General features: G+C 48.2%; 1 protein-coding gene across 1 annotated transcript in view; it reads left to right on the top strand.

Moving 5' to 3' along the window:
* The first annotated feature begins 3,391 nt into the window (after window positions 1-3,391).
* The window catches only part of ehbp1 (EH domain binding protein 1), a 110,116-nt gene continuing 89,454 nt past the window's right edge, over window positions 3,392-24,053 (top strand). The window contains 5 exon segments of the mRNA XM_076977871.1: window positions 3,392-3,792; window positions 4,719-5,192; window positions 15,912-15,969; window positions 19,352-19,447; window positions 19,921-19,974. Coding sequence (XP_076833986.1) covers window positions 5,089-5,192; window positions 15,912-15,969; window positions 19,352-19,447; window positions 19,921-19,974 — 312 coding nt within the window. The 5' untranslated portion in view covers window positions 3,392-3,792; window positions 4,719-5,088.

The raw sequence follows: 24,053 nt of genomic DNA on the forward strand, positions 1-24,053 counted from the left end.
AAGCCAGCTATGGACATCAAAGAGGAACTCCACAGCATCGTTGGTTTGTCTTTAATTCACAAGGACAATAAAGAAATTAAGCAAAGGAGAAGCAGTATATAACAAACTTCATTCCATTTACATTTTAAGGATTTCCTAGAGTAATTGGCTGCATTGATGGAACCTACATATGCTACCTATTACAGCACCATTAGAACATGAAGGCGATTACATAAACAGAAAATCCATCCATAGCATTAATGTACAGGTACTATCCTTTATAACACTTAATGAATAATGTACTTATCTTTAATGGTAACAAAAATAACGTAGCTATTGTAACTGACTGTTCTCCCCATCAAGATCATATGTGATGCTTCCCACCCCATCACAAATGTTGAAGCCAGATGGCCAGGATCCGTGTATGATTCCACTGTACAACAAATCTGAACAGAGTAGGCCTGAGGTAGTTATGCTAGTTATTCACATTGACGGCCTCCTTCATGGAGACAGAGGGTATCCCTGCCTGCCCTATAGCCTACCTTATGACTCGAGGAATCCTCGAGGCCAGGTTCCAGTGCCTGAAGGGGCTCAGAGTTACCCCTGATAGGGCGTGCCACATAATAATGGTATATGTGGTATTACACAACATTGCAACCATCCAGGAAGAGCGACAGCCTACCATCTCTGACATGCCCACAGATGAGAAACCTTACATGCATGTAGGTGACAACAGAGATGGTGGAGTTGTCAGAGATTCACTGTTATGTTTCATTATTTCATTTTTCTTGTAAATAAATATATTTTAGAATATAGATATAGTTATGTACAGCCATACCACTTTGTACTACATTCTCAGATTAGACCTGGAATTAGTAAGTGTTCAATTAAAAAATATTTTAAAACTCAATACAGTATTATAAAGGTGGAGAAAATAATAATATAATCGTACCCTTCTGCTAAATGTAAAAATATGTCAAAATGGCAATTTTTTGACATGCTGACTGCATTTCTCTAGGAGCTACCGCAGTATTACATTTACGTTTGATAATATCTAAATATTCTGCATACGCAGTCATTAATACTTCAAGCTACAGTGGTGTGAAATACGATGCTCGGCTGATTTTCGCGTTTAGTGTTAACAAACTCTAAACTTAACCCTGAACTCTGAGTTGTCTTACCCCGATCTGATATACTCAGAGTTTTCGGTTCCAAAAAGGCTGATCGGAGTTAAAGTAATCAGGGTCGCTCAACTATGAGTAGGTTGACCCAGACAGAAGTGCGTTCAAGCGTAACTATAAAAGGCATTCTTAATGGAACGCAGATAAATAGGATTTATCATGGACTTAAACCCGCTTTCTGGAATACCCCCCTGGACTGTGGTCACAGTGCGATCTGTTGTCTAGTTTACAAACCCTGAATGCCAGTAGGCATTAAGCTTCTTCCATTAAGCTTCACACACTCCTGCTGTATCACTAAAGCTGTGAGATCTACTGAAATTTGGGTGTTAAATATGAAATGACTCAAGTGATTCTGTTCCCTGCTATCCTGCAGACTGTCATTCTTTAAGAAGTGATCAGATTCACAAAGATATTCATGTGTCTCACTGTAAATACCATTTTATCTTTTGTCTTGCAATACAAAATTCAACATAGGACTTTCAATCGTTTTTTTTCTTTGACAACGACCACTTGTTTCAGCACATTTTGTTTAGCTGTGCATGTAGACTTCCCCACAGTTCAGATTCTTTCGTGTCCGTCGTCTGTCTGGGGCAGTGTGTGCTGATGCAGCGTGGTTTACAGCCACCGTGCTGATCTTCCTGTTAGACACACTCTCACATTCCCCCTGGGATATTAACAGGAAACGAGAGAGATAGACAGAGAGGCAGAGAGTGGCAGAGAGAGACACAGACCAAGAGGCAGAGAGAGACAGATAAAGGAACATAATCCAATATAGGCCAGAACAATATGAAGAAAGCATGCAATATGTGTATTAATAACAATGCTCATCACTATGATGAGATGACTTGTGATAAATGAGCAAATATTTAAATGTCCACTGCTAACATGTTCACGTGATCAGAGTAACAACGGGCATGTGAGCATAAAACCACCTCATTGAGTTGAGTTTGTTTGGGTTGAGTTGGGATGGCATAGGTTGGTTTAGGTTGGGCTAGGTCTCCTGCAATGGTGGGTTTTCCCTTAAAGCAGATTGTTTCTAGAAGATGGTATATAGAAATCAAGGATTTTTAGAGCATTAAAAAATCAGTGCCTAACAAAATACAGCATTAACTATGTTTGTATTTGTTTACACAAATAGAAAGGTATGTGTAATTTATAAATGGGCCCACTGTTCTGAAAGAGAGAGAGAGAGGGGTTGGGTGGAGGTTTGAGTTGAAGAGGATTGCTGGTGAAGTGAATCCACCAACTAAATCTACTGACTCACACTGTGTGTATTTGAAACATTACCGAAATGAAACATTACCCTCCACCACCACCAAACCAAAGATTATTTTGAGCATATTACAGCTTGTTCTGGGAGCCACCTTGTTGTGCGATGAGCATCTCCTTTGACCATCATGTGGCAGCATGTGTGTGTATGTGTGTGTATGTGTGTGTGTGTGCGTCCTTTAAGAGAGATTTTTTCACAGGATCCGAAGAGATATCAAAATTGATAAGTTTTATTCGAACACAGATACCTTGCAGAAAGAGAGAGACACATAAAGATAGAGAGGTAAGAACCAAACGAGAGAGAGAGAGAGAGAGAGAGAGAGAGAGAGAGAGAGAGAGAGCTACAGCATAGGTAAAATAAAAACACATTAGAGGAAGGCAGACAGATAGAGCAGAGGTAAGAACCAAACACTTTTCATATAGTTTGTCAATGGCTGCCTGTCCCTCAGAACTGGAAAACAGGACCTGCTAACAGACTGAAGTAGCATTCGGTTGCATTATAATTTTCCCCCTGTGGAATATGGAACATTAGTCAGGAAAATCTGACTAATCTTTGAATGTGTAATAGCATAATGCTTCTCTTTAGATGGCCATCTAACTAGAGAGAAAACCCCCATTTCACCATTCTCCACCTCCTCTTTCCCTTTCTCCCTTCCTCCTCGCACTCTTCCCACCTCTCCTAATTAGCTCAACAAACCTTTAATTGTCCATTTTTACCATATATTACTATTTTACTAGGATTACGAAAAAAAAAGAACGAGTCACCTTCTAAAGTAAAATATTTTGTGCAAATTACTGTAATTATATACTCGAGCGGGAGGAAAGACTTACTTTTCTTTCTTTCTTTTTTTGAAAGATGTGTGAATTGACCAATGGGAAAACAAAAAAGCGGGTAAGAAGTCACATGAACGTGTAAACATCTGCGCGCCCGGCAGCCAATGAGAGGCTCCGGGGGGCGTGGCTCCCTGCTGGGGGGTAATAATGGAGGCTTGATGGTCGAGCTTGTGTGCGCGCGAGCCTGCTGGAATCTCACCGTGGCGGGCGGCGGAGCGACTCGCTTCCCGGTCACTCAAGCGTCCCAACTCTCCCGTTTTTGGACACGGTTCTCCAGGCGTCGGGGCGTCTCCGGGCTCCCTTTACGTGTTTACGCGGTCGCGGCTGTTTTTCGACGTTTCCAGAATGGTGTTAGCTAGCTAGCTAGCTAGCTCAGGAGCTAACTACCTGGCTACGTTAGCTGCTACCTGTTAGCCTAGCGGCTAGGCTAGCTGGGTCGGTGCAGCGGTGTAGTGTGCCGGGCGCTCGCGGTACTTTCCCCTCAGAGGAGCGGGTGGCGGCCGAGCCCGACGACTGAATAATTTAGGAGGTGAGTGTTGGTTTGCCTTGTTCCAGCACGGCTACGGGTGCGCTTCAGCAGCGTGCCGGTTATCGTGGCGCGGCTGTCTGACGTGGTGGGGAAGTGTTTACGGTGGAGCGGCCACCGTTACTGCTGACCCGCTATCAGCTAGTTGTGCTAACTAGCTAACGGGCTAATGACCGTGCCATAGGCCACTAGCATCATAGGCCACGCGTGCTGAGTTAGGCAACTGGGTGAGGAGGTGTAGTCCAGTCACAGTTGGGTGAGGAGGTGTAGTCCAGTCGCAGCTGGGTGAGGAGGTGTAGTCCAGTCGCAGCTGGGTGAGGAGGTGTGGTCCAGTGGCAGCTGGGTGAGGAGGTGTGGTCCAGTGGCAGCTGGGTGAGGAGGTGTGGTCCAGTGGCAGCTGGGTGAGGAGGTGTGGTCCAGTGGCAGCTGGGTGAGGAGGTGTGGTCCAGTGGCAGCTGGGTGAGGAGGTGTGGTCCAGTGGCAGCTGGGTGAGGAGGTGTAGTGGTACAGTCGCAGCTGGGTGAGGAGGTGTAGTGGTACAGTCGCAGCTGGGTGAGGAGGTGTAGTGGTACAGTCGCAGCTGGGTGAGGAGGTGTAGTGGTACAGTCGCAGCTGGGTGAGGAGGTGTAGTGGTACAGTCGCAGCTGGGTGAGGAGGTGTAGTGGTACAGTCGCAGCTGGGTGAGGAGGTGTAGTGGTACAGTCGCAGCTGGGTGAGGAGGTGTAGTGGTACAGTCGCAGCTGGGTGAGGAGGTGTAGTGGTACAGTCGCAGCTGGGTGAGGAGGTGTAGTGGTACAGTCGCAGCTGGGTGAGGAGGTGTAGTAGTCCAGGCGCAGCTGGGTGAGGAGGTGTAGTGCCTTTTCTGTAGAGCTGTAGTTTCTTTCTACTGCAATTTCCTCAAATATGACTGTTTACATCTCTGTCTGCAGGTGTGTTGATATCAGGAGACACGAAACACGAGACCATCATGCAACTCGAAGCTTGATTTAGGGAATCTTGCTGCACAATATGCCGCGTGTCAGCCCGGACTGTCACCCCGGTGGAGACCTCTTGTCATGACGCTGTTCTTTGCCCCGGGATTCTGTTTTGACGGCACGAATCTATCACTCGTATTGTGACATGGTGTTTGCTGTTATTTCCTTTTAAAACCCCCCCGAAGCATCAACAATGAATGTATGGGAGGATAATTTGGACGGATACTTCTGAATAACGTTTTCCAAGCAGGAATTTCCACGGAAGCTCCGCCTGGATCGGACTTTCTCACATTATTTCTAACAAGGAGTCGGTGCGTGTGGGATCATGGCCTCGGTGTGGAAGAGACTGCAACGTGTGGGGAAGCACGCGTCAAAGTTCCAGTTTGTAGCTTCTTATCAAGAGCTCATGGTGGAATGCACAAAGAAATGGTGAGTGTTTCTGGCGCTCTGCGTGCTGATGTGTGAGCGCGTACTTCGCCTCTGGCCCGCGCGGCTGTGGAATGCAGAGCTGGTTTATGATGTGTGTGAAGATTGTGATTGCAGGGTCCACAGTAGCAGGCACGCATGTGTAGTAGAGGGAGGGACCAGCGCTAATGCGCCCTTACCGTTAATTTCGCCGCTTTCACGTCCAGGGCGTGTGTGCGGGTGTGTGATGCAGTTCCTCCCTGCTCCAGTGAACGTCAGTGGGTCTTCCTGGTTCACGGAGTGTGATGCTTCACTTCAGAACTCGCATGCACACTCATTCACACAGATCAGCGAGATAACCCAGGGGATAACCCGCATGTGGTTTTGAAGGGTCAAAACTGTTGCCACAGGCAGCACGTGCATGAGGGAGAAACAGTTGTGAGAGAGTGTGTGTGTGTGTACGTGTGTGAGATGGATGGAATGAGAGGAATGTTCTGATGTCTGCTCTGAGGCGCAGGAGGAGGGAGGGAGAGTGAGGGAAGACTGTCTCCGTTAATCTGCATTTTAGATGTGTGTGTGTGTGTGTGCGTGTGTGTGTGCGTGTGTGTGTGCGTGTGTGTGTGCGTGTGTGTGTGCGTGCGTGCGTGTGCGTGCGTGCGCGTGCGTGCGCGTGCGTGTGCGTGCGTGTGCGTGCGTGCGTGCGTGTGTGCGTGCGTGTGTGCGTGTGTGTGTGCGTGTGTGTGTGCGTGCGTGTGTGTGTGTTGCTAGTCTTGACCGATGTGTGTACACGTATGTGAACCCAGAACCATCCAGCTTGGACTGAACTCCAGGACATTCTCCACTAGGGCTTGAGCCCATAGACAGTTCCATTGTCTGTGTGTGCTATAATGTAGAAAGCTACGTTTATTACTTATTAATAAATGGTTATCAGCTTATTTTCAGAGAATTTATTTTCAGACGAGTGTTGCGTTCACCACCCATTTGAGTGTTACGTAACACCCCCCCCCCCCCCCCCCCCGCGCTCAACAACTTTCGTTCGCCATAAACCATACACCACCGTGTTCTCCATATACCCCATAAACCATACACCACCGTGTTCTCCATATACCCCATAAACCATACACCACCGTGTTCTCCATATACCCCATAAACCATACACCACCGTGTTCTCCATATACCCCATAAACCATACACCACCGTGTTCTCCATATACCCCATAAACCAGGTATCACCAAATGGCGGACCGCGGTCCGGACCCGAACGCCGTCCTGTCCGGACCCAATCACATTCCTGATTAACTGGATACGGACCGAAATGCCAAAAAAATTTTTACGGGAGACTATATTTTAAAACGGAGAATTTATTTTCAGACGAGTGTTACGTTCACCACCCATTTGAGTGTTACGTTCAACCCCCCCCCGCTCAACAACTTTCGTTCGCCACCGCGAACCCGGACCTAAGGTCTGAGCTATCTGCCAAAAATGGACCGCGGAAAGATTTAATTGATTACCCCTGCCATAAACCATACACCACCGTGTTCTCCATGTACCCCATAAACCATACATCAACCATTGTGTACTCAATTATTTAGTTTCTTTGTGATTTTGTACACTCTTTTACTTTAGAGCAATACTTAAAATATGAGCTTCATTCACTGGAATCTAGAATGATGGAGAGATATGTTATTTGTGTTTTGATTTTGTAGAATGAATATCTCCAGTATTGAGTTAATGGCAGTGGAGATTATATTGACACAAATTCTGACTTTTATTTTGCTTAATTAATGAATGACAATTAAGGTGTTCATGAAAATAATTGCATAGTGATTGAAATGACAGTGTAAAGGAGAGGCAGAGTATAAGAAGCTTCCTCTGTGCCCTGCCACCCCGTGGTGACCTTTGTCCATTGTAGAGTTGCACATAGACAGCATGGAAGACATTAACCTAAGGAGCTGTAGCCCAGTCACCTGTATCGCTGTAATGTTTCCCTGTACATATTGTCATTTTCTTTGTCAGCACATACGTTTATTGAGTAAAACCTAAATGAAAGGTAGCGTGAGCTTCAGTACAGGAGAAGGAGTGGAGAGCAGGAAGTGGGTGAGTACAGGGAAGCACAGAAGAGTGTTGGAGGTTTTACTGGGAGAACAGAAATAAGAGGATGATGAAGAGGGAGAGACACGTTGGACATTCAGGACATCCGCACAAAAGGACCCCGTGATTCATGACCCGGCAGCTCTGTAAGTCCGTACTGGTCTGGTCTTAGTGTTGTGTGTGGGCGTGTCCAGGTCTTCGTTGGAGGGGTTGTGTGTGTCCCACAGTCTACCACTATGGGACTCTGCTCCAAGCTGGATTCTGCTTAGTCAGTGCTACACAGGTACTGGCGTCTTTTTGGAACCTCACCTGTCTCCTTCCTTTGCCATGGACACGCCTCCAGGAACAGGTTGCCAGGTTACGAGCCATGCCAGGTCGTGTTGTAGAAGCTCCTGTTTGGCCTACCTGAATGGCTGTAGGTTAAAACGCTCGCAGACCGAATAACGCCTCAGTGGTGGAAGGAATTCCATGTAAACTCTTGGGGTTTGGCGTATTTGTTCTGTTGGGCTTTATGTGGTGAAAGAAGAAATACAATTTCACACGAGTTGCATAATATAGAGCGCCCTGCAACTCGCATGTAACAGCAGGTGCACCGAGCTGAAACAGCCAATCAGATTGCTGATGTTACGTCATGTGATCATGCTGAACGATGTAATTTCAAGCAAATAATGTCATCAGATCCTCAAAAACACTTTTTGCCAGGTTGATTTTCATCACAGACGTTTCTCTTGGGCTCTGTTTATACTTGGTTTAACAAATGTTAACATGAGCGGCTGTTTACTCGTATGCCTGTGTTATTGTGTATTGTTACTGATGCTGTCATGATCTGCGTAACGTGATTCTTCAGTTTCTTCTTTCTTACCATCTCGTACATGAGTAATGCAATATGTAAAAACGAGGGCTGATAAGTTGCCTAAATAGTGGTGTAATCAAAATGCATTGGATGAGATTCTGGGCGTGGTTTTGAGATTCTGGGCGTGGTTTCAGTAACTGCCTGGTTACCTGTGCACTGATTCGGGCTTCAGGAGGAACAAACAGATTCAAGAGGGGGCATGAAAGGTTGCCTCACATGTCTTGTGGTTCTGCGTAAACCACGGGAACCGGTGACCTACGTCCTCCTCAGAATGGTCTTTCTCCGTCGGGTGGTGGGGTTCATGCTCCGTCATGGGGGCTGGGGTAAGAGGGAGGAGGTTAGGGCGGGAGAAGCTGCTTCTCCATGCTGAGGGTGGGGGCCTGAGGGTGGGGGCCTGAGGGTGGGGCCTGAGGGTGAGCGTCTGAGGGTGAGGGCCTGAGGAGGATCCCTCGGGCATCTCCTGCTGGAGGCATACCACGGATAACTGGTGGTTATCACACTGGAGGCAGAGCGTGCTTGCGTGTGCTTGTGTGCGTGTGCGTGTGTGTGTGTGTGTGCGCACTCCTTAGTGAAACATCCATTTGAAGTCTATGCGTGTGGTCAGTCCTGGGCCAGATCTTCTGTGAGGCTTCACCGGTCTGCTGTAGCTGTTCACAACCAGCACAGCACGCTTCCCTGTGAAGAGTCACCAGGAAGTCTGAACAGGGCGTGAAGCGGGCGATGAGAGACCCCGCCAGTGACGCATCGCAGCTCTTATTCCTGTCAGTCTTGTGCTTTTTTAGTTGTAATTGGTAGGAGTACAGATGAGCAACTGGGCATCACAGATTCACTGGTTCCAGACCAGCAAGACTGTGGGGTCAGAATGGCACCCGTTCTGCCATTCTTCCTCCTGAGAAGCTGTTTATTTATGTATGCAGTGTGATGGCACCATGCCAGTGAAAAGTGGAGCAGTCTAGAATTATTAGGTCTAGGTGCAGTGTCTTCCAGTCTTGTGTCTTCCAGATGGGTTGTAGTGGTGATCTCAGTAGCATCAGGGTTCAAGGGACCCAGTAACATTTTGGGGGAAAAAATATTGCCTGGACAAAATGTGTTGCCAGTTAATACAACGAGGCTGTCCCAAAACCTAGTGAACTGTCTACATGGCCATTGTTTACATAGGTGTACATAGGTTTTGGGAAGGACCCATTTTTGCCCCAGAGAGCAGTGACCGCTGGGAGTTTTAGTATGATTTTGTGTCCTGAGAACTTCCCCACCCTCACCTCACACCTGGAGAAACGGACAGAAGCACACAGTATGATGTAGGACGATCAGTTTGGCTTTGGGGCCAACTGCCGTTTCACAAACCTGAATTCACTTTATTGTTCTCTGCGTGAGGATCAGAAGAGGGTGGTGTTGGGTGTGTGTTGAACCTTGAGGGTTGTGTGTATCTGTTCCTTTGCTTTATCACTCCAGAGAGACTCGTCGTGTATTTTGACGTTTCTTTTCCTCCTCTTCGTCCGTTTCCGTGGCTGGCGGATGCGGGCAGTTGAGTGTCCCCACCAAAGGCCTCGTTCCAGTTCTCACTTTTAACACTTGTTGACTCCACACTTCCCCTCGTGTCGTGCGCTCAGGGAAGCCCATATCTCAGGAGTGGCCACAGGAAACGCGCTATTGGTCGAGCCAAATGTGAAGAGGGGCAGAGCGGTGACTAAACACCTCTTTAGAGTTTAGTGTCATTTCCGTGCACACCTCTGCACCCGAGCCAGCTCATCCAGCAATCGGACGGCTCGCACCCTCGGGTGTGCTTCAGCAGGACGGACCAGCACCAGGTCCGAACAGCCAGGCGTGTGCTGGCCCTGTTTACTCGGTGGACCATCAGTACTTCTGTGCGTCTGCTTCCAGTGCCGTAGGTGGTTGTAGACCCACAATCTCCATTCTGGAGAGTCCGTTCTAGGCCCCTGTGTTGGGGAGAGTCTGTTCTAGGCCCCTGTGTTGGGGAGAGTCTGTTCTGCGCCCCTGTGTTGGGGAGAGTCTGTTCCAGGCCCCTGTGTTGGGGAGAGGCTCTTCTGCGCCCCTGTGTTGGGGAGAGGCTCTTCTGCGCCCCTGTGTTGGGGAGAGTCTGTTCTGCGCCCCTGTGTTGGGGAGAGGCTGTTCTGCGCCCCTGTGTTGGGGAGAGGCTGTTCTGCGCCCCTGTGTTGGGGAGAGGCTGTTCTGTGCCCCTGTGTTGGGGAGAGGCTGTTCTGCGCCCCTGTGTTGGGGAGAGGCCGTTCTGCGCCCCTGTGTTGGGGAGAGGCCGTTCTGCGCCCCTGTGTTGGGGAGAGGCCGTTCTGCGCCCCTGTGTTGGGGAGAGGCCGTTCTGCGCCCCTGTGTTGGGGAGAGTCTGTTCCAGGCCCCTGTGTTGGGGAGAGTCTGTTCTGCGCCCCTGTGTTGGGGAGAGTCTGTTCTAGGCCCCTGTGTTGGGGAGAGGCTGTTCCAGGCCCCTGTGTTGGGGAGAGGCTGTTCCAGGCCCCTGTGTTGGGGAGAGGCTGTTCTGCGCCCCTGTGTTGGGGAGAGGCTGTTCTGCGCCCCTGTGTTGGGGAGAGGCTGTTCTGCGCCCCTGTGTTGGGGAGAGGCTGTTCTGCGCCCCTGTGTTGGGGAGAGGCCGTTCTGCGCCCCTGTGTTGGGGAGAGGCCGTTCTGCGCCCCTGTGTTGGGGAGAGGCCGTTCTGCGCCCCTGTGTTGGGGAGAGGCTGTTCTGCGCCCCTGTGTTGGGGAGAGGCTGTTCTGCGCCCCTGTGTTGGGGAGAGGCTGTTCCGCGCCCCTGTGTTGGGGAGAGGCTGTTCTGCGCCCCTGTGTTGGGGAGAGGCTGTTCTGCGCCCCTGTGTTGGGGAGAGGCCGTTCTAGGCCCCTGTGTTGGGGAGAGGCTGTTCTGCGCCCCTGTGTTGGGGAGAGGCTGTTCTAGGCCCCTGTGTTGGGGAGAGGCTGTTCTGCGCCCCTGTGTTGGGGAGAGGCCGTTCTGCGCCCCTGCCCTGAGTTCTGTGATTCCTTTTGTGCTGCCCTCACTTCCTTTGGGAGGGAGCGCCTGTCTCGGACACACACACACACACACTCTCTGTGTGTGCGGTAGCGGAAGTTCCTGGTTTGCCCACGCCCCTCCCGAGAGACTGTGGTGTGTATGCCCAGGGAAGACACTTCCTCCTGGGCCGTGTGTCTGCCTGCAACTCACTCCACACCCCACTGATACCATCCTTCCTCTCTCTCTCTCCCTCTCTCTTTCTCTCTCTCTCTCTCTCTCTCTTTCTCCCTTTCAATGAAGACATTCCTCAAAAAGAGATTGTCTGTGTATATTTTTCTTCAGCTCTTCTTAAATGTTGTCCTATTCTGTATTGGTTGTAGAGATTTTATTTCCAGTTCTGGAAAGTTGAGAGAATCTACATAAGATCAGTGGATGGTTGAGATGGAGCTGAGGTGGTGGTGTGTTTGGAGATGGAGCTGTGGTGGTGGTGGTGTGTTTGGAGATGGAGCTGAGGTGGTGGTGGTGTGTTTGGAGATGGAGCTGAGGTGGTGGTGGTGTGTTTGGAGATGGAGCTGTGGTGGTGGTGGTGTGTTTGGAGATGGAGCTGTGGTGGTGTGTTTGGAGATGGAGCTGGAGCTGTGGTGGTGGGGGGTGTGTTTGGAGATGGAGCTGAGCTGTGGTGGTGTGTATGGAGATGGAGCTGAGGTGGTGGTGGTGGTGTGTTTGGAGATGGAGCTGAGGTGGTGGTGTGTTTGGAGATGGAGCTGAGGTGGTGGTGTGTTTGGAGATGGAGCTGAGGTGGTGGTGTGTTTGGAGATGGAGCTGAGGTGGTGGTGGTGGTGTGTATGGAGATGGAGCTGAGGTGGTGGTGGTGGTGTGTATGGAGATGGAGCTGAGGTGGTGGTGTGTTTGGAGATGGAGCTGAGGTGGTGGTGTGTTTGGAGATGGAGCTGAGGTGGTGGTGTGTTTGGAGATGGAGCTGAGGTGGTGGTGGTGGTGTGTATGGAGATGGAGCTGAGGTGGTGGTGGTGGTGTGTATGGAGATGGAGCTGAGGTGGTGGTGGTGGTGTGTATGGAGATGGAGCTGAGGTGGTGGTGGTGGTGTGTATGGAGATGGAGCTGAGGTGGTGGTGGTGGTGTGTATGGAGATGGAGCTGAGGTGGTGGTGGTGGTGTGTATGGAGATGGAGCTGAGGTGGTGGTGTTTTTTGAAGTGGTGCTGCAGTACGTGTGATCTGCTGTGAGCTCAGCGTTTGTGGGGTTTGGATGGAGTTGGGCTTCTGGAGTGAAGTTCTGGAGTGAAGTTCTGGAGAGTCAGTCCAGTAATGTGCAGCTCCTGAGACTGGCTCTCACTGTACTAAGAATATCCTTGTTCATTTTTCTGTTTTGATGATGTGATGTGTTTGTTTTGGTGCTGCAGTACAGATGAGAGAGTGCATGATATCTGATACAGCATGAGTGAGGGTAGATAATGAGGAATAGGCGCGTGTGTGTGTGTGTGTGTGTGTGGAGACAGAAGACGAGGACATAAGTCATGTTAAATGAACTTGAGAGAGGGAAGGGTTAGGAAAAGAATGATGGAGGGGTGATAGGAAGAGAGAGGGGTTGATGGAGAGAGAGAGAGGGGGATAGAGGGAATGGACAATAAAGGCTGAGCTGGCTGCAGTGGAAAATGAAGCATCTGATATGATCATTTATTTATTATTGAGCTGCCAGAGAGGTGAAATGAGGACAGAGCTGAGATTGGTGTGTGTGTGTGTGTGTGTGTGTGTGTGTGTGTGTGTGTGTGTGTGTGTGTGTGTGTGTGTGTGAAGGAGAAGAATGGATGACTGCAGGGAAGGGGTGTGTAAGGTGACGTTAGTTACAAGTGTGTACAGTAGACAGCTTTGAAGTTTAATTTCCTGCCAAGGCGTGTTGACATGTCTCTGTCTCTGTCTGCAGTGGGACTGCTGGAACAGGGAGTCGTGTCCTCTGTGTCTCACTCTCAGTGAGAGTGTCTGCTTCACCCTGTGTGTGTCACTCTCAGTGAGAGTGTCTGCTTCACCCTGTGTGTGTCACTCTCAGTGGGAGTGTCTGCTTCACCCTGCGTGTGTCACTCTCAGTGAGAGTGTCTGCTTCACCCTGCGTGTGTCACTCTCAGTGAGAGTGTCTGCTTCACCCTGCGTGTGTCACTCTCAGTGAGAGTGTCTGCTTCACCCTGCGTGTGTCACTCTCAGTGAGAGTGTCTGCTTCACCCTGCGTGTGTCACTCTCTGTGAGTGTCTGCTTCACCCTGTGTGTGTCACTCTCTGTGGGAGTGTCTGCTTCACCCTGCGTGTGTCACTCTCAGTGGGAGTGTCTGCTTCACCCTGCGTGTGTCACTCTCAGTGGGAGTGTCTGCTTCACCCTGCGTGTGTCACTCTCTGTGGGAGTGTCTGCTTCACCCTGCGTGTGTCACTCTCTGTGGGAGTGTCTGCTTCACCCTGCGTGTGTCACTCTCTGTGGGAGTGTCTGCTTCACCCTGCGTGTGTCACTCTCTGTGGGAGTGTCTGCTTCACCCTGCGTGTGTCACTCTCTGTGGGAGTGTCTGCTTCACCCTGCGTGTGTCACTCTCTGTGGGAGTGTCTGCTTCACCCTGCGTGTGTCACTCTCTGTGGGAGTGTCTGCTTCACCCTGCGTGTGTCACTCTCTGTGGGAGTGTCTGCTTCACCCTGCGTGTGTCACTCTCTGTGGGAGTGTCTGCTTCACCCTGCGTGTGTCACTCTCTGTGGGAGTGTCTGCTTCACCCTGCGTGTGTCACTCTCTGTGGGAGTGTCTGCTTCACCCTGTGTGTGTCACTCTCTGTGGGAGTGTCTGCTTCACCCTGCGTGTGTCACTCTCTGTGGGAGTGTCTGCTTCACCCTGCGTGTGTCACTCTCTGTGGGAGTGTCTGCTTCACCCTGCGTGTGTCACTCTCTGTGGGAGTGTCTGCTTCACCCTGCGTGTGTCACTCTCTGTGGGAGTGTCTGCTTCACCCTGCGTGTGTCACTCTCTGTGGGAGTGTCTGCTTCACCCTGCGTGTGTCACTCTCTGTGGGAGTGTCTGCTTCACCCTGCGTGTGTCACTCTCAGTGGGAGTGTCTGCTTCACCCTGCGTGTGTCACTCTCAGTGGGAGTGTCTGCTTCACCCTGCGTGTGTCACTCTCAGTGGGAGTGTCTGCTTCACCCTGCGTGTGTCACTCTCAGTGGGAGTGTCTGCTTCACCCTGCGTGTGTCACTCTCAGTGGGAGTGTCTGCTTCACCCTGCGTGTGTCACTCTCAGTGGGAGTGTCTGCTTCACCCTGCGTGTGTCACTCTCAGTGGGAGTGTCTGCTTCACCCTGCATGTGTCACTCTCAGTGGGAGTGTCTGCTTCACCCTGCGTGTGTCACTCTCTGTGGGAGTGTCTGCTTCACCCTGCGTGTGTCACTCTCTGTGGGAGTGTCTGCTTCACCCTGCGTGTGTCACTCTCTGTGGGAGTGTCTGCTTCACCCTGCGTGTGTCACTCTCTGTGGGAGTGTCTGCTTCACCCTGCGTGTGTCACTCTCTGTGGGAGTGTCTGCTTCACCCTGCGTGTGTCACTCTCTGTGGGAGTGTCTGCTTCACCCTGCGTGTGTCACTCTCTGTGGGAGTGTCTGCTTCACCCTGCGTGTGTCACTCTCTGTGGGAGTGTCTGCTTCACCCTGCGTGTGTCACTCTCTGTGGGAGTGTCTGCTTCACCCTGCGTGTGTCACTCTCTGTGGGAGTGTCTGCTTCACCCTGCGTGCGTCACTCTCTGTGGGAGTGTCTGCTTCACCCCGCGTGCGTCACTCTCTGTGGGAGTGTCTGGACTGCATGTCCTTTATTTTAAACCTCCACTGTGTTGATGAATAGCACTAAGGTGAAGCTGCAGTGTAGTTTTGGGTGGGGTCATGATGGGCTCTCCTACTGGGTTCTTTGCTGCTTCTTGTTAGGGTTTTGCTGATCTCGGATCAGATACCTGCCATGTTTTTGGGGATTACACAAGCTCATCACAAACCAGCTATTTGGCTCAGAAATGCTTGAGGAGCACAAACACTTAAACGCACTGAAACACTTAAACGCACAAACATGCTGTGTGTGTGTGTGTGTGTGTGTGTGTGTGTGTGTGTGTTGAGCACGTTGAGCTCCACCTGTGAGCTGCTCTATTTGTTTGGTTTCTTGCTTGGACTCGTTAAGCTCGTTAGCAGTGGCACCTGCGCCCTGCAGCTGTCTGCGTGAATCTCAGCAGCTCACAGGCCTGCAGAGCTGTGGGCAGAGGAGATCTACTGCTCTGTGGTCCAGGCACCCTGAGCCAGTGGACATTAGGCCTGCACTCACTCTGCTGGAGATGGACTGAAACTCATTACTAATTCACAGCACACACACACACACACACACACACACACACACACACACACACAAAGTGATCATGGTGTATAAGTTCTAGTTTGTATGTGATCATTGACTGGTCATATGATATCTGTGTGTGTGTGAGAGGATGGATAAAGGATGGATTGTCTTCATTGCATAGCTGAAGGGAGTATTAGGCAAGATCCCAGCTCTTTATAAACTGTGTTGTTTTTTAAAGGTTGGGCTGAAAGCCCTGCTGATTAATCACAGTGGTTAAGCTCAGTATTAAAGGGCTTATTAAAATACTGCTGCATCTGGACTAAAGCATTTATTTTATATATTGCGTGTGTGTGCATTATGGGTGTGGGTGCGTGCCTTACTCCACACGTTGCTCACACACTCGCGCGCACACACACACACACACACACACACACGTGTCGATGCTGGTTCATTCTAATGTTTGGCTTCTCTCTCTTCCTAACAGGCAACCTGACAAACTAGTGGTAGTGTGGACACGCAGGAGTAGACGGAAATCCTCCAAGGTGAGCTGTCTGTCTGACTGTCTGTCTGTCTGTCTGGCTGGCTGTCTGTCTGAGTCTCAGTTGGTCATCTCTATATTAGTTGCGGATTAAAGCCATTCAGTACCCACCAGACTGAACACCACCACGTTGGTCTGTTAATTGTGGGATATGTAACCCCACCACCACACTGTGAACATAATTGAGAGGGCATCGGTTCAGTGCAGGCGCCACCCAGTGGCGTAAGTGCAGCGGTGCACATGAGTATAGTTCACGGTAGAGTTCTGCTCCTGCTGACTGGTGTGATTGGGAGACGTTAGCAGTGCCGTGGTGTTCCAGTGTCTTTAGTTTGTTTCCCACATTCGTTACACGTTGCGTCCCTCAGTTGTGTCCAAGGATTTCAACTCCGTACAGTCAAAGGCTCCACATACTGTACTGCAGCCATAGCCATGGCAACCCCGTTTGTTTACATTTGACACATTTGACATTTGTCTCTCCGGTTTCCCGCTAGCGATAAGCCGATGTTGTGATGCGTCACGAGAAAAGGGGCAGCGTCCCAAATAAGAGTAACGCAGGGTTCCCGCGGGGTCTTAAAAAGTCTTAAAATGTCTGAAATTCAAAACTTTAAATTTAAGGCCTTAAAAGACTTAAAAAACAGCCAAATTTTCATCCAAGGTCTTAAATTTAATTTAGTCAGGTCTTAAAATTTTACCTTAGTTAATTTTAGAAAAGTGTAGTTTAATCGAAACGTCCGGAAGTCAGTTCTGTGTTGTCTGTGTTTGTGCGGGGCTACAGGTGTTGGTACGTGTTAATTAATTAAACTACAAAACCCATAATAACCGCAGGCAGGAAACGGCCCTTGTCACGAAAAGCCTTCACGCAATTTTGTGCCTCATCCCCGCCGTCTTCGCTATCGTCAGTGCCGGGTCCCGCCGGACTCCACCGCAGTATCACTAGTGCTTCGGCTAATGATATTCGGGCTACATTAGGATAGAGTGACGGCAATGTTCCCTGGTTCGAATATCGCGAAAAAGTTTTCGTGTGGACTAAACAAATCGCATATATAGCTAGATTTGGCTTGGCAGACTTCATCAAGAGAGAGTTGATACGCTCTTACCGGGCCGTATGTGTTTAATGTTCGATGAAAGCTTTAATTCAACCACAAAATCCAAACGGCTGGATCTTCATGTTCGGTTCTGGAGCAATGGATATGTGCAATCGAGGTACATGGGCTCTCATTTCATGGGCCATGAAACAGCGCAGGATCTACCAAAACTTATCAAAGTAAGTGATCCTTACTTATGCTCCACAGTCTTCTTTTCAATGTGTTAACCATTTTATACAATTGGGCTACAATACAAAAACATCTCAGAACCATGTACTGTCCATGGCATTGAGTTAGAGAAATGTTTCAATGCATGCTAAATCCCAGCTAGAGGAAATAAAAATATATTTACTGTGTTAAATCATGTAAAATTAAAAAAAAAAACAACTATGCCCTGTAGATGGGTTATGTCATGTTTTGAAACATGTTCCACTGTCCCATGCTCTGTTTCATGGATTGCACATGGTTTTATTTACATTGTACTGATGTATTGCCTTTTAGTGGGCATATATACATAGGGTAAAAACAGGTAGTGTGTCCCAACGTTTTCAATGTTAACATTCAAATTCATATTCAGCATGGCTAGACAAAGTAAGTTGGTTTCATCGGGATAATAAATAGAAAAGAAGGTAGGGGGTTAAAAAAGTTTTGTGTGTTAAGATACAGATGGCCTGGGGAAAGAAAATTCTGAGCCTTTATTTAATTAGTTAATTTTATAATTTCATTTATTTCAGTAATTTAACCAAAATGTAACATTTAATAAATTTTATCAGCTGCAGGGTGTGAGGATTTTGGTCAAACCATGCCTTAGACATACTTGAAGATAGGCTGAGTCTACATGTTGTTAAATGTATAATGTGTGTATGATTATTTAATTTGATGGTGTACGTCTATCTTTTTATTTCTTATTTTCCAACAAGGAGGTGGAGGCAGAAAACATGCAAGAGGACACAACTGGCACACACAGACTCATATGTGACTGTCACAATGCATGGAGGGGTCACAGGTTCCCCTCACCAAGGAACTCTTAGCATCTGTGGGTGCAGCACGGTCAAAATACTGACTCTTTCTGGATCAGGAATGTATCAGGAAAGAAAAGGAATCCCAGAGCCAGAAAAGAGAGCTGACTGAGCAGTCTTTAGAGGACCTTAAGAAAAGGAAGAAAAGCTTGGAAGACGTGTCCACTTGTCTTGCTAGAGTGGCAGATTCTCTTGCAGAAGAAGCTGAGGGCAAGGCTGGATCCAAGATGGCTTCTTTCCAAGTCAAATGCTGAGATTGGTACTGAAAAGGAAGAACTCAGAGATATGTAGGGTGAGGTTGTATGTAGATATACTAGTGTTGTGTTGGTAAGGTTGCTTGGGTTGAGAATGTTACTATTTTGATTATCTGTTTTAATACTGAATTAATGTAATCCTGTCACTAAATTAATCAAAATAAAATGTTTTAAGAGTTTCTGGGATCATTGGATTGTTGTGGTAATATGTTGTGTTGGTCTTAAATTTCACTGAGAATGGTCTTAAAAGGTCTTAAAAAAGTCTTAAATTTAACTCGCTGAAACCTGCAAGAACCCTGTAACGGCAACATAAAGACACGTAGGAGGTATTTATTATAACTCGCCTCACAGCGCCAGGATAACGAGTTATTTTAGACGAGTCTGCGTCAAGTCACGAGTTGTTTTTCTAGGTGATGTAAGTGTGACATCACTCTCACTCAGCGTCCAGCCCTGTTTGTGATGGGAGAGGGAGAAGAGGCTTTGATGGCTTCGTAGAAGCTTCTCTGGAAGAAAATATTTGATTTATCAAATGCACTCAAGCACAGTGTTGACTAGTTAGATCTCAAGTTCAGAGTAAGTGTGAACTCAGGTTGAGGTTGTATTCACCATTGTAAGAGGCCCAAAGGACCGAGATTAACGCAAGGCTGAATCTGGAGGGAAGTTCATGATTCACAGTTAACTCTTTCAGTAAAGCTATTTCTCCGGGGTGGGGGGTGGGGCTTCTCAGAGGTGTGGTAAGATGTGGGGGGGGGGGGGGGGGGGGGGGTGTATAGTGCTGAACCCAGTCACTGATGTTTTACACAGTGTAACTGCTGGACGTGGTGGACTTAATGTTAAGAGAATTTATGAGAGCTATTTAAAGAGCAGATCTGGAGTAGGTGTATGTAATAAAGTGAACATCCAGTGTGTGTGGTTCTTTTTAAACGATGTGAACCACTTCGGTGGCACTGTGTGTGTGTGTGTGTGTGTGTGTGTGTGTGTGTGTGCGCGTGTAATGAACTGTCCTGTGTATTCTTCTCCCCACTCAGTCTCATGGTTGGCAGCCAGGGATCAAGAACCCCTACAGAGGAGTGGTGATCTGGCCTGTTCCTGAGAACATCGAGATCACCGTCACACTCTTTAAGGTACGAACACCCAAAAGGGCCAATTTGACAGGGAGTACAAATATAAATCTTCACGTTGTTGGATGTTGGGTGCCCCTTGTGCAGCTCATAGCAACCCGCCCCCCCCCGCTGACAGCAGGTTTATAGCAGACTCATCACACGTTCATAATTGGCTTTTTCTCTGCTGGATCCAGGAGAAGATGAGTGGGGCAACTGTGATTGGGCCTGGGGGAGATGGGCGGGGCAACTGTGATTGGGCCAGGGGGACATGGGTGGGGCTTGCAGGTGCCAGTCAAAACAACTGGGAGCTGGAGGTCATGTGTCACTGCGGTCTTTGCTAAGTGCAGGAAGATCGATTGGCTCCGTCTCCTGGTGTCCGCAGCTGGAGAGAGGGAGCGCCCTGGCATTACTGAGGAGCGCTGCCCTCTAGTGGCCGACTGCCTAATGACCACGCTGCTGTTTGCACATCCATATTTACTGTTTGTCTTCTGCAGGACCCCCATGCGGAGGAGTTTGAGGACAAAGATTGGACATTCGTTATCGAGAATGTAAGTTCAGCAGAGCTGTTAAAGGAATGACCTGCAGCAGCACGTCTCTGCCTTATGGCATTTCTTTGGTTTTTGGGGATTTAGGGAACTTAAATACTGCTTTTCAGGCGTTTTCTACTTGTGGTGGTTTTTGCTATGTGATTACTGCCACCTTGTGTCCAGAGGGCATTATTACACACAGTCATCTTCAGGCAGGTCGCAGTACACTGGAAACATTCAGGGTGTTTGTATTCACTCACCTGTAACACCTGGATACTGTGAAGACTGGCAGGGTGACCTTGGTAAAAAAACAAACAAACAAACAAGACTTTAACAGCAATAACACCTGGTGAAAACATTTAATAGCAATGCCTGCTGGCAAAACTATATATTTAATGGCAATATCTACTGGTAAAAAAAATGCATTAATTGCATCATTACCTTGTACTAAAAACACATTGATGCAAATAATAATATTTGGTTTAACAAATAATTGGTTTAAAAAAACTGAAAACACAAACACATTAATAGCAACAGCATCTGGTAAAAAAAACACATTAATGACAATGAAGCCTGGTAAAATGACTCTGTAATAGCAACAGCTGTTGAGTGCTGTCCCAGTTACACTCTCACTGAATGCTGGAAGTCTCTCTCTCTTGTGTGTGTGTGTGTGTCACACTGAGTTCCTGTACATGTTTTCTTACCACTCTGTACAAGGCGCTACATGGCACAGCTGGGCTCGATTCTGACTGCCGTCCTGCCTCTTTGTGTCATTATGCGTTGCTGCATTATTGTTTGATTCGTGGTCCTGTTTAACCTTCCGCAGAAACACACACACACACACACAAACACACACACGCTGTTTGCACGCTCTGTCAGTATACACATGCACACACACATTCACACAAATACACTCAAGCTGAGAAATCTCAATTAGCAATTATGAATTTAATATTGGAGCCCCTCCTCTCTCCCCCAATCCCCTCCCTCTCTCCCTCCATTTTCCCCTCCCTCTTTTCACCCTCTTTTCACCTCCTCCCTTCTATCACCATCTCTTTCCGTCCCTCCTCCTCCTCCTTGCTTCTCTCCTTCTCTCGCTGTCTCTCCTACTCTCTCCCCCTCTATTTCTGTCTGTGTCTGATACACACACACACACACACACACACACACACGCATACACACACACTCTCTCCCCCTCTGTCTCTGTGTCTGACACTCCCGCTCTTGCTCGTGTGCTCTCTTTCGCTCCCTCTCCCCCTCTCTCTCTCCCCCTCTCTCTCCCCCCCCCCCTCTCTTTCTCTCTCTCTCAACCTCTCTACAGAGAGAGAGAGAATTTGGATCAGTACCAGACACTCATCGTCATTCCAGACGGGAGTCTCCAGTCCATCTGTCTGCTCAGCAGAAAGATATACACAAATACTACCCCCAACACACACACACACACACACACACACACGGTGTAGTCACAACAAATACACATGCAAACAGAAAATAAACACTGATGCACAGACATGTTTAGCTACCACACACTTGTACTAACTAGCTACGAGAGCCAAAGCTCATATTAATTCTCTCTTCGAAACAGACGGTCTAATTCACACTCGTCTGAAACACTCACTGTACGAGCAATCGCCTGTTTTCCTCCATTACAGGTTATGTTACAAGAAGTAGTGTAGCACTTCAATTTAAAAAATGCAGATTTAATTTGTTAAAAAGAAATATCCAATTAATGTAAAAGTGTGTGTGTGTGTGTGTGTGAGAGAGAAAGAAATGTCAGGTTTATGTTATCAATTCCATTTACTTGTTTTGAGGGAAATGTGGGAGTTGCCACCAGACTACATGGAATCAGAGCATGTGCACAGGTGAATGAACCACAGATGCTCTCAAAAGGTGAAACACGCGCGCTCAAATGGCATCCTTGGGTTGAGTTGAACCTAGGGAACTCTGATTAAACGGGAGAGGAAACCACGGCTTTAAAGCACACAGATCCACAATGCAGAGAGTGAAGGAGACATCTGAGGACATCAGGAAGAAGGTGGTGAGCCCATCAATCTGGGCAAAGCTACAAGAACATCTCCAAAAGAGTCCAGCTCCACCCATCCCCACTGTAAGACAAATCATTTGCAAGAATCACCGCAACCCTGCCCAAAAGTGGGCATACACCATAAAGAAACTAGAAAAATGATATTTCAGGTAAAGGCCAAGCCACACATCACCTCCAGAGAAGTTGCAGACCTCTCTGGCACCATATGGGATAGATGTACATGCGTCTAAAATCAGACGAAAAATCAGTAAACATGGCGTTCATGGGAGAGTTGCTAGCAGGAATCCTCTGCTCTCAAGAAAAAAAAAAAACAAAGTTCCCCATTTCAACTTTGTCAGAGAGCACTTGGAAAAACCAGAAGCTTTCTGGAAGTTAATTATCTGGACAGATGTGTCCTAAATTGAATGATTTGGCCACAGTCACAGGGGCCATGTGAGAGAAATCCACACTGCATATAAAGAGAAGAACCTCCTCTCAAGAGTGAAGCTTGGTGGTGGAGATGTGAAGGTCTGGGCCTGCAATTCTGCCTTCAGATCTGGAGGACTCCACAGTATCCATCATCCATCAATTCCCAGGACCATCAAAATGTTTTTGACCAGGATCTCCCGCCATCAGTCAGGAAGTTAAATATGGGATGGAAATGGATTACACAACAAGACAATGGCCAAAATCATTCCAGCAAAGCTTTGCACTGTATTTGTATTGGCCCAGTCAAAGTCCAGACCTCAATCCCAAAGAATTGCAGAAGTGGGCGGAACCAGGAGTTCTGCTAGGAGGGGGTCATAATCCCAATAAAACACTCGTCTGTGGTTACAGAAGACGTTTGGTTGAAGTAATGGCTGCAAAAGGAGGTGCCAAGAGCTACTGAGTTCACCTTTACACTTGTAGTGTTTCATTTTTTTGAGTGGAAAATTACTTTTGTTGAATAAATGAAAATCTTTTTTCTGAGTCCCTGGTGTGGGAGGGTTATGTTACAAATTGAGATTTGGATGTTCATTTCATAAGATTTAAATATATATATTTTTAGAAAACAATGAGCATGTTTGTGTGGTTCACACGCTTTCATGCAGCACTGTGTGTATACACATATTTTTGTCTGCAATGTGAGGCAGATCTTTAATAAGTCAAGAAGGTCGGAGGTGTGGCCTAAGGGCTGTCGGAGGTGTGGCCTAAGGGCTGTCGGACATGCAGGGAAAGACATGAATGAAAGTGAAAAGCAAACCAACTGCTGTGAATTCCTGCACATACCTCACTAATGACGTGGTGATCAGACATGTCCAACATCACACACACACACACACACACACACGCGTGTGAACATTACACGTGCACACCCCTACACACGAACTCACTCTACACGTGTACACCCGTACACATGCACTCACTTTGCACGTGCACACCCCTCCTTCCTACACACACACACACACACACACACACAGTATTGTGTGTCCTTGCCTGCTGGGAGAGTGGGGGGAAGGTGAAGAGAGTACACCAAGCGAGACTGACATCAAAGCTCCTTAGGTAGGCCCATTTGGCACCAGATTACTCTGTGTGTGTGTGTGTGTGTGTGTGTGTGTGTGTGTTTAGAACCTTTAAAAATCTGCCCAGTTTGATGTTTTTGCTGTTATGTATGGTGCGCGTGTGCGTCCGTCCTGTGGACGGTTAATAGGTGTAGCTTATTTTCTACTGTCCTCGCAAAGTCAAAGCGCTTCAAACCTCAGCGTGCCGATGTACTCCAGACCTGGAGAGGAAGGACCAAGCCCAGCGGAGTCCCCTCTGTCCCCCTGGAGCTGGGGACGGGGCAGGCCTGCTGGGTACACTACACACTCATGGAGACCAACAATGGTTTTCCTGGTGATTTGGTCTTATTGGATTTCTTTCTTCTAAATCTAAACAAGTTTCTTGTTTAGGATGTAGCAGCCTAATGGGGGGGGAAATACTAGTGGTGGGCTGCAGGAGCCAACTACCACGGTCTGACCACTAGAGGGCAGTAGGTGACCGGATTTGCAAATGGCTGTTTAAGAGAGCGGCGTATGGGGACGAAAACAGCCGGAGA

The sequence above is a fragment of the Brachyhypopomus gauderio genome, chromosome 17 (genome assembly GCF_052324685.1).
Source record: "Brachyhypopomus gauderio isolate BG-103 chromosome 17, BGAUD_0.2, whole genome shotgun sequence".
Taxonomy (NCBI): domain Eukaryota; kingdom Metazoa; phylum Chordata; class Actinopteri; order Gymnotiformes; family Hypopomidae; genus Brachyhypopomus; species Brachyhypopomus gauderio.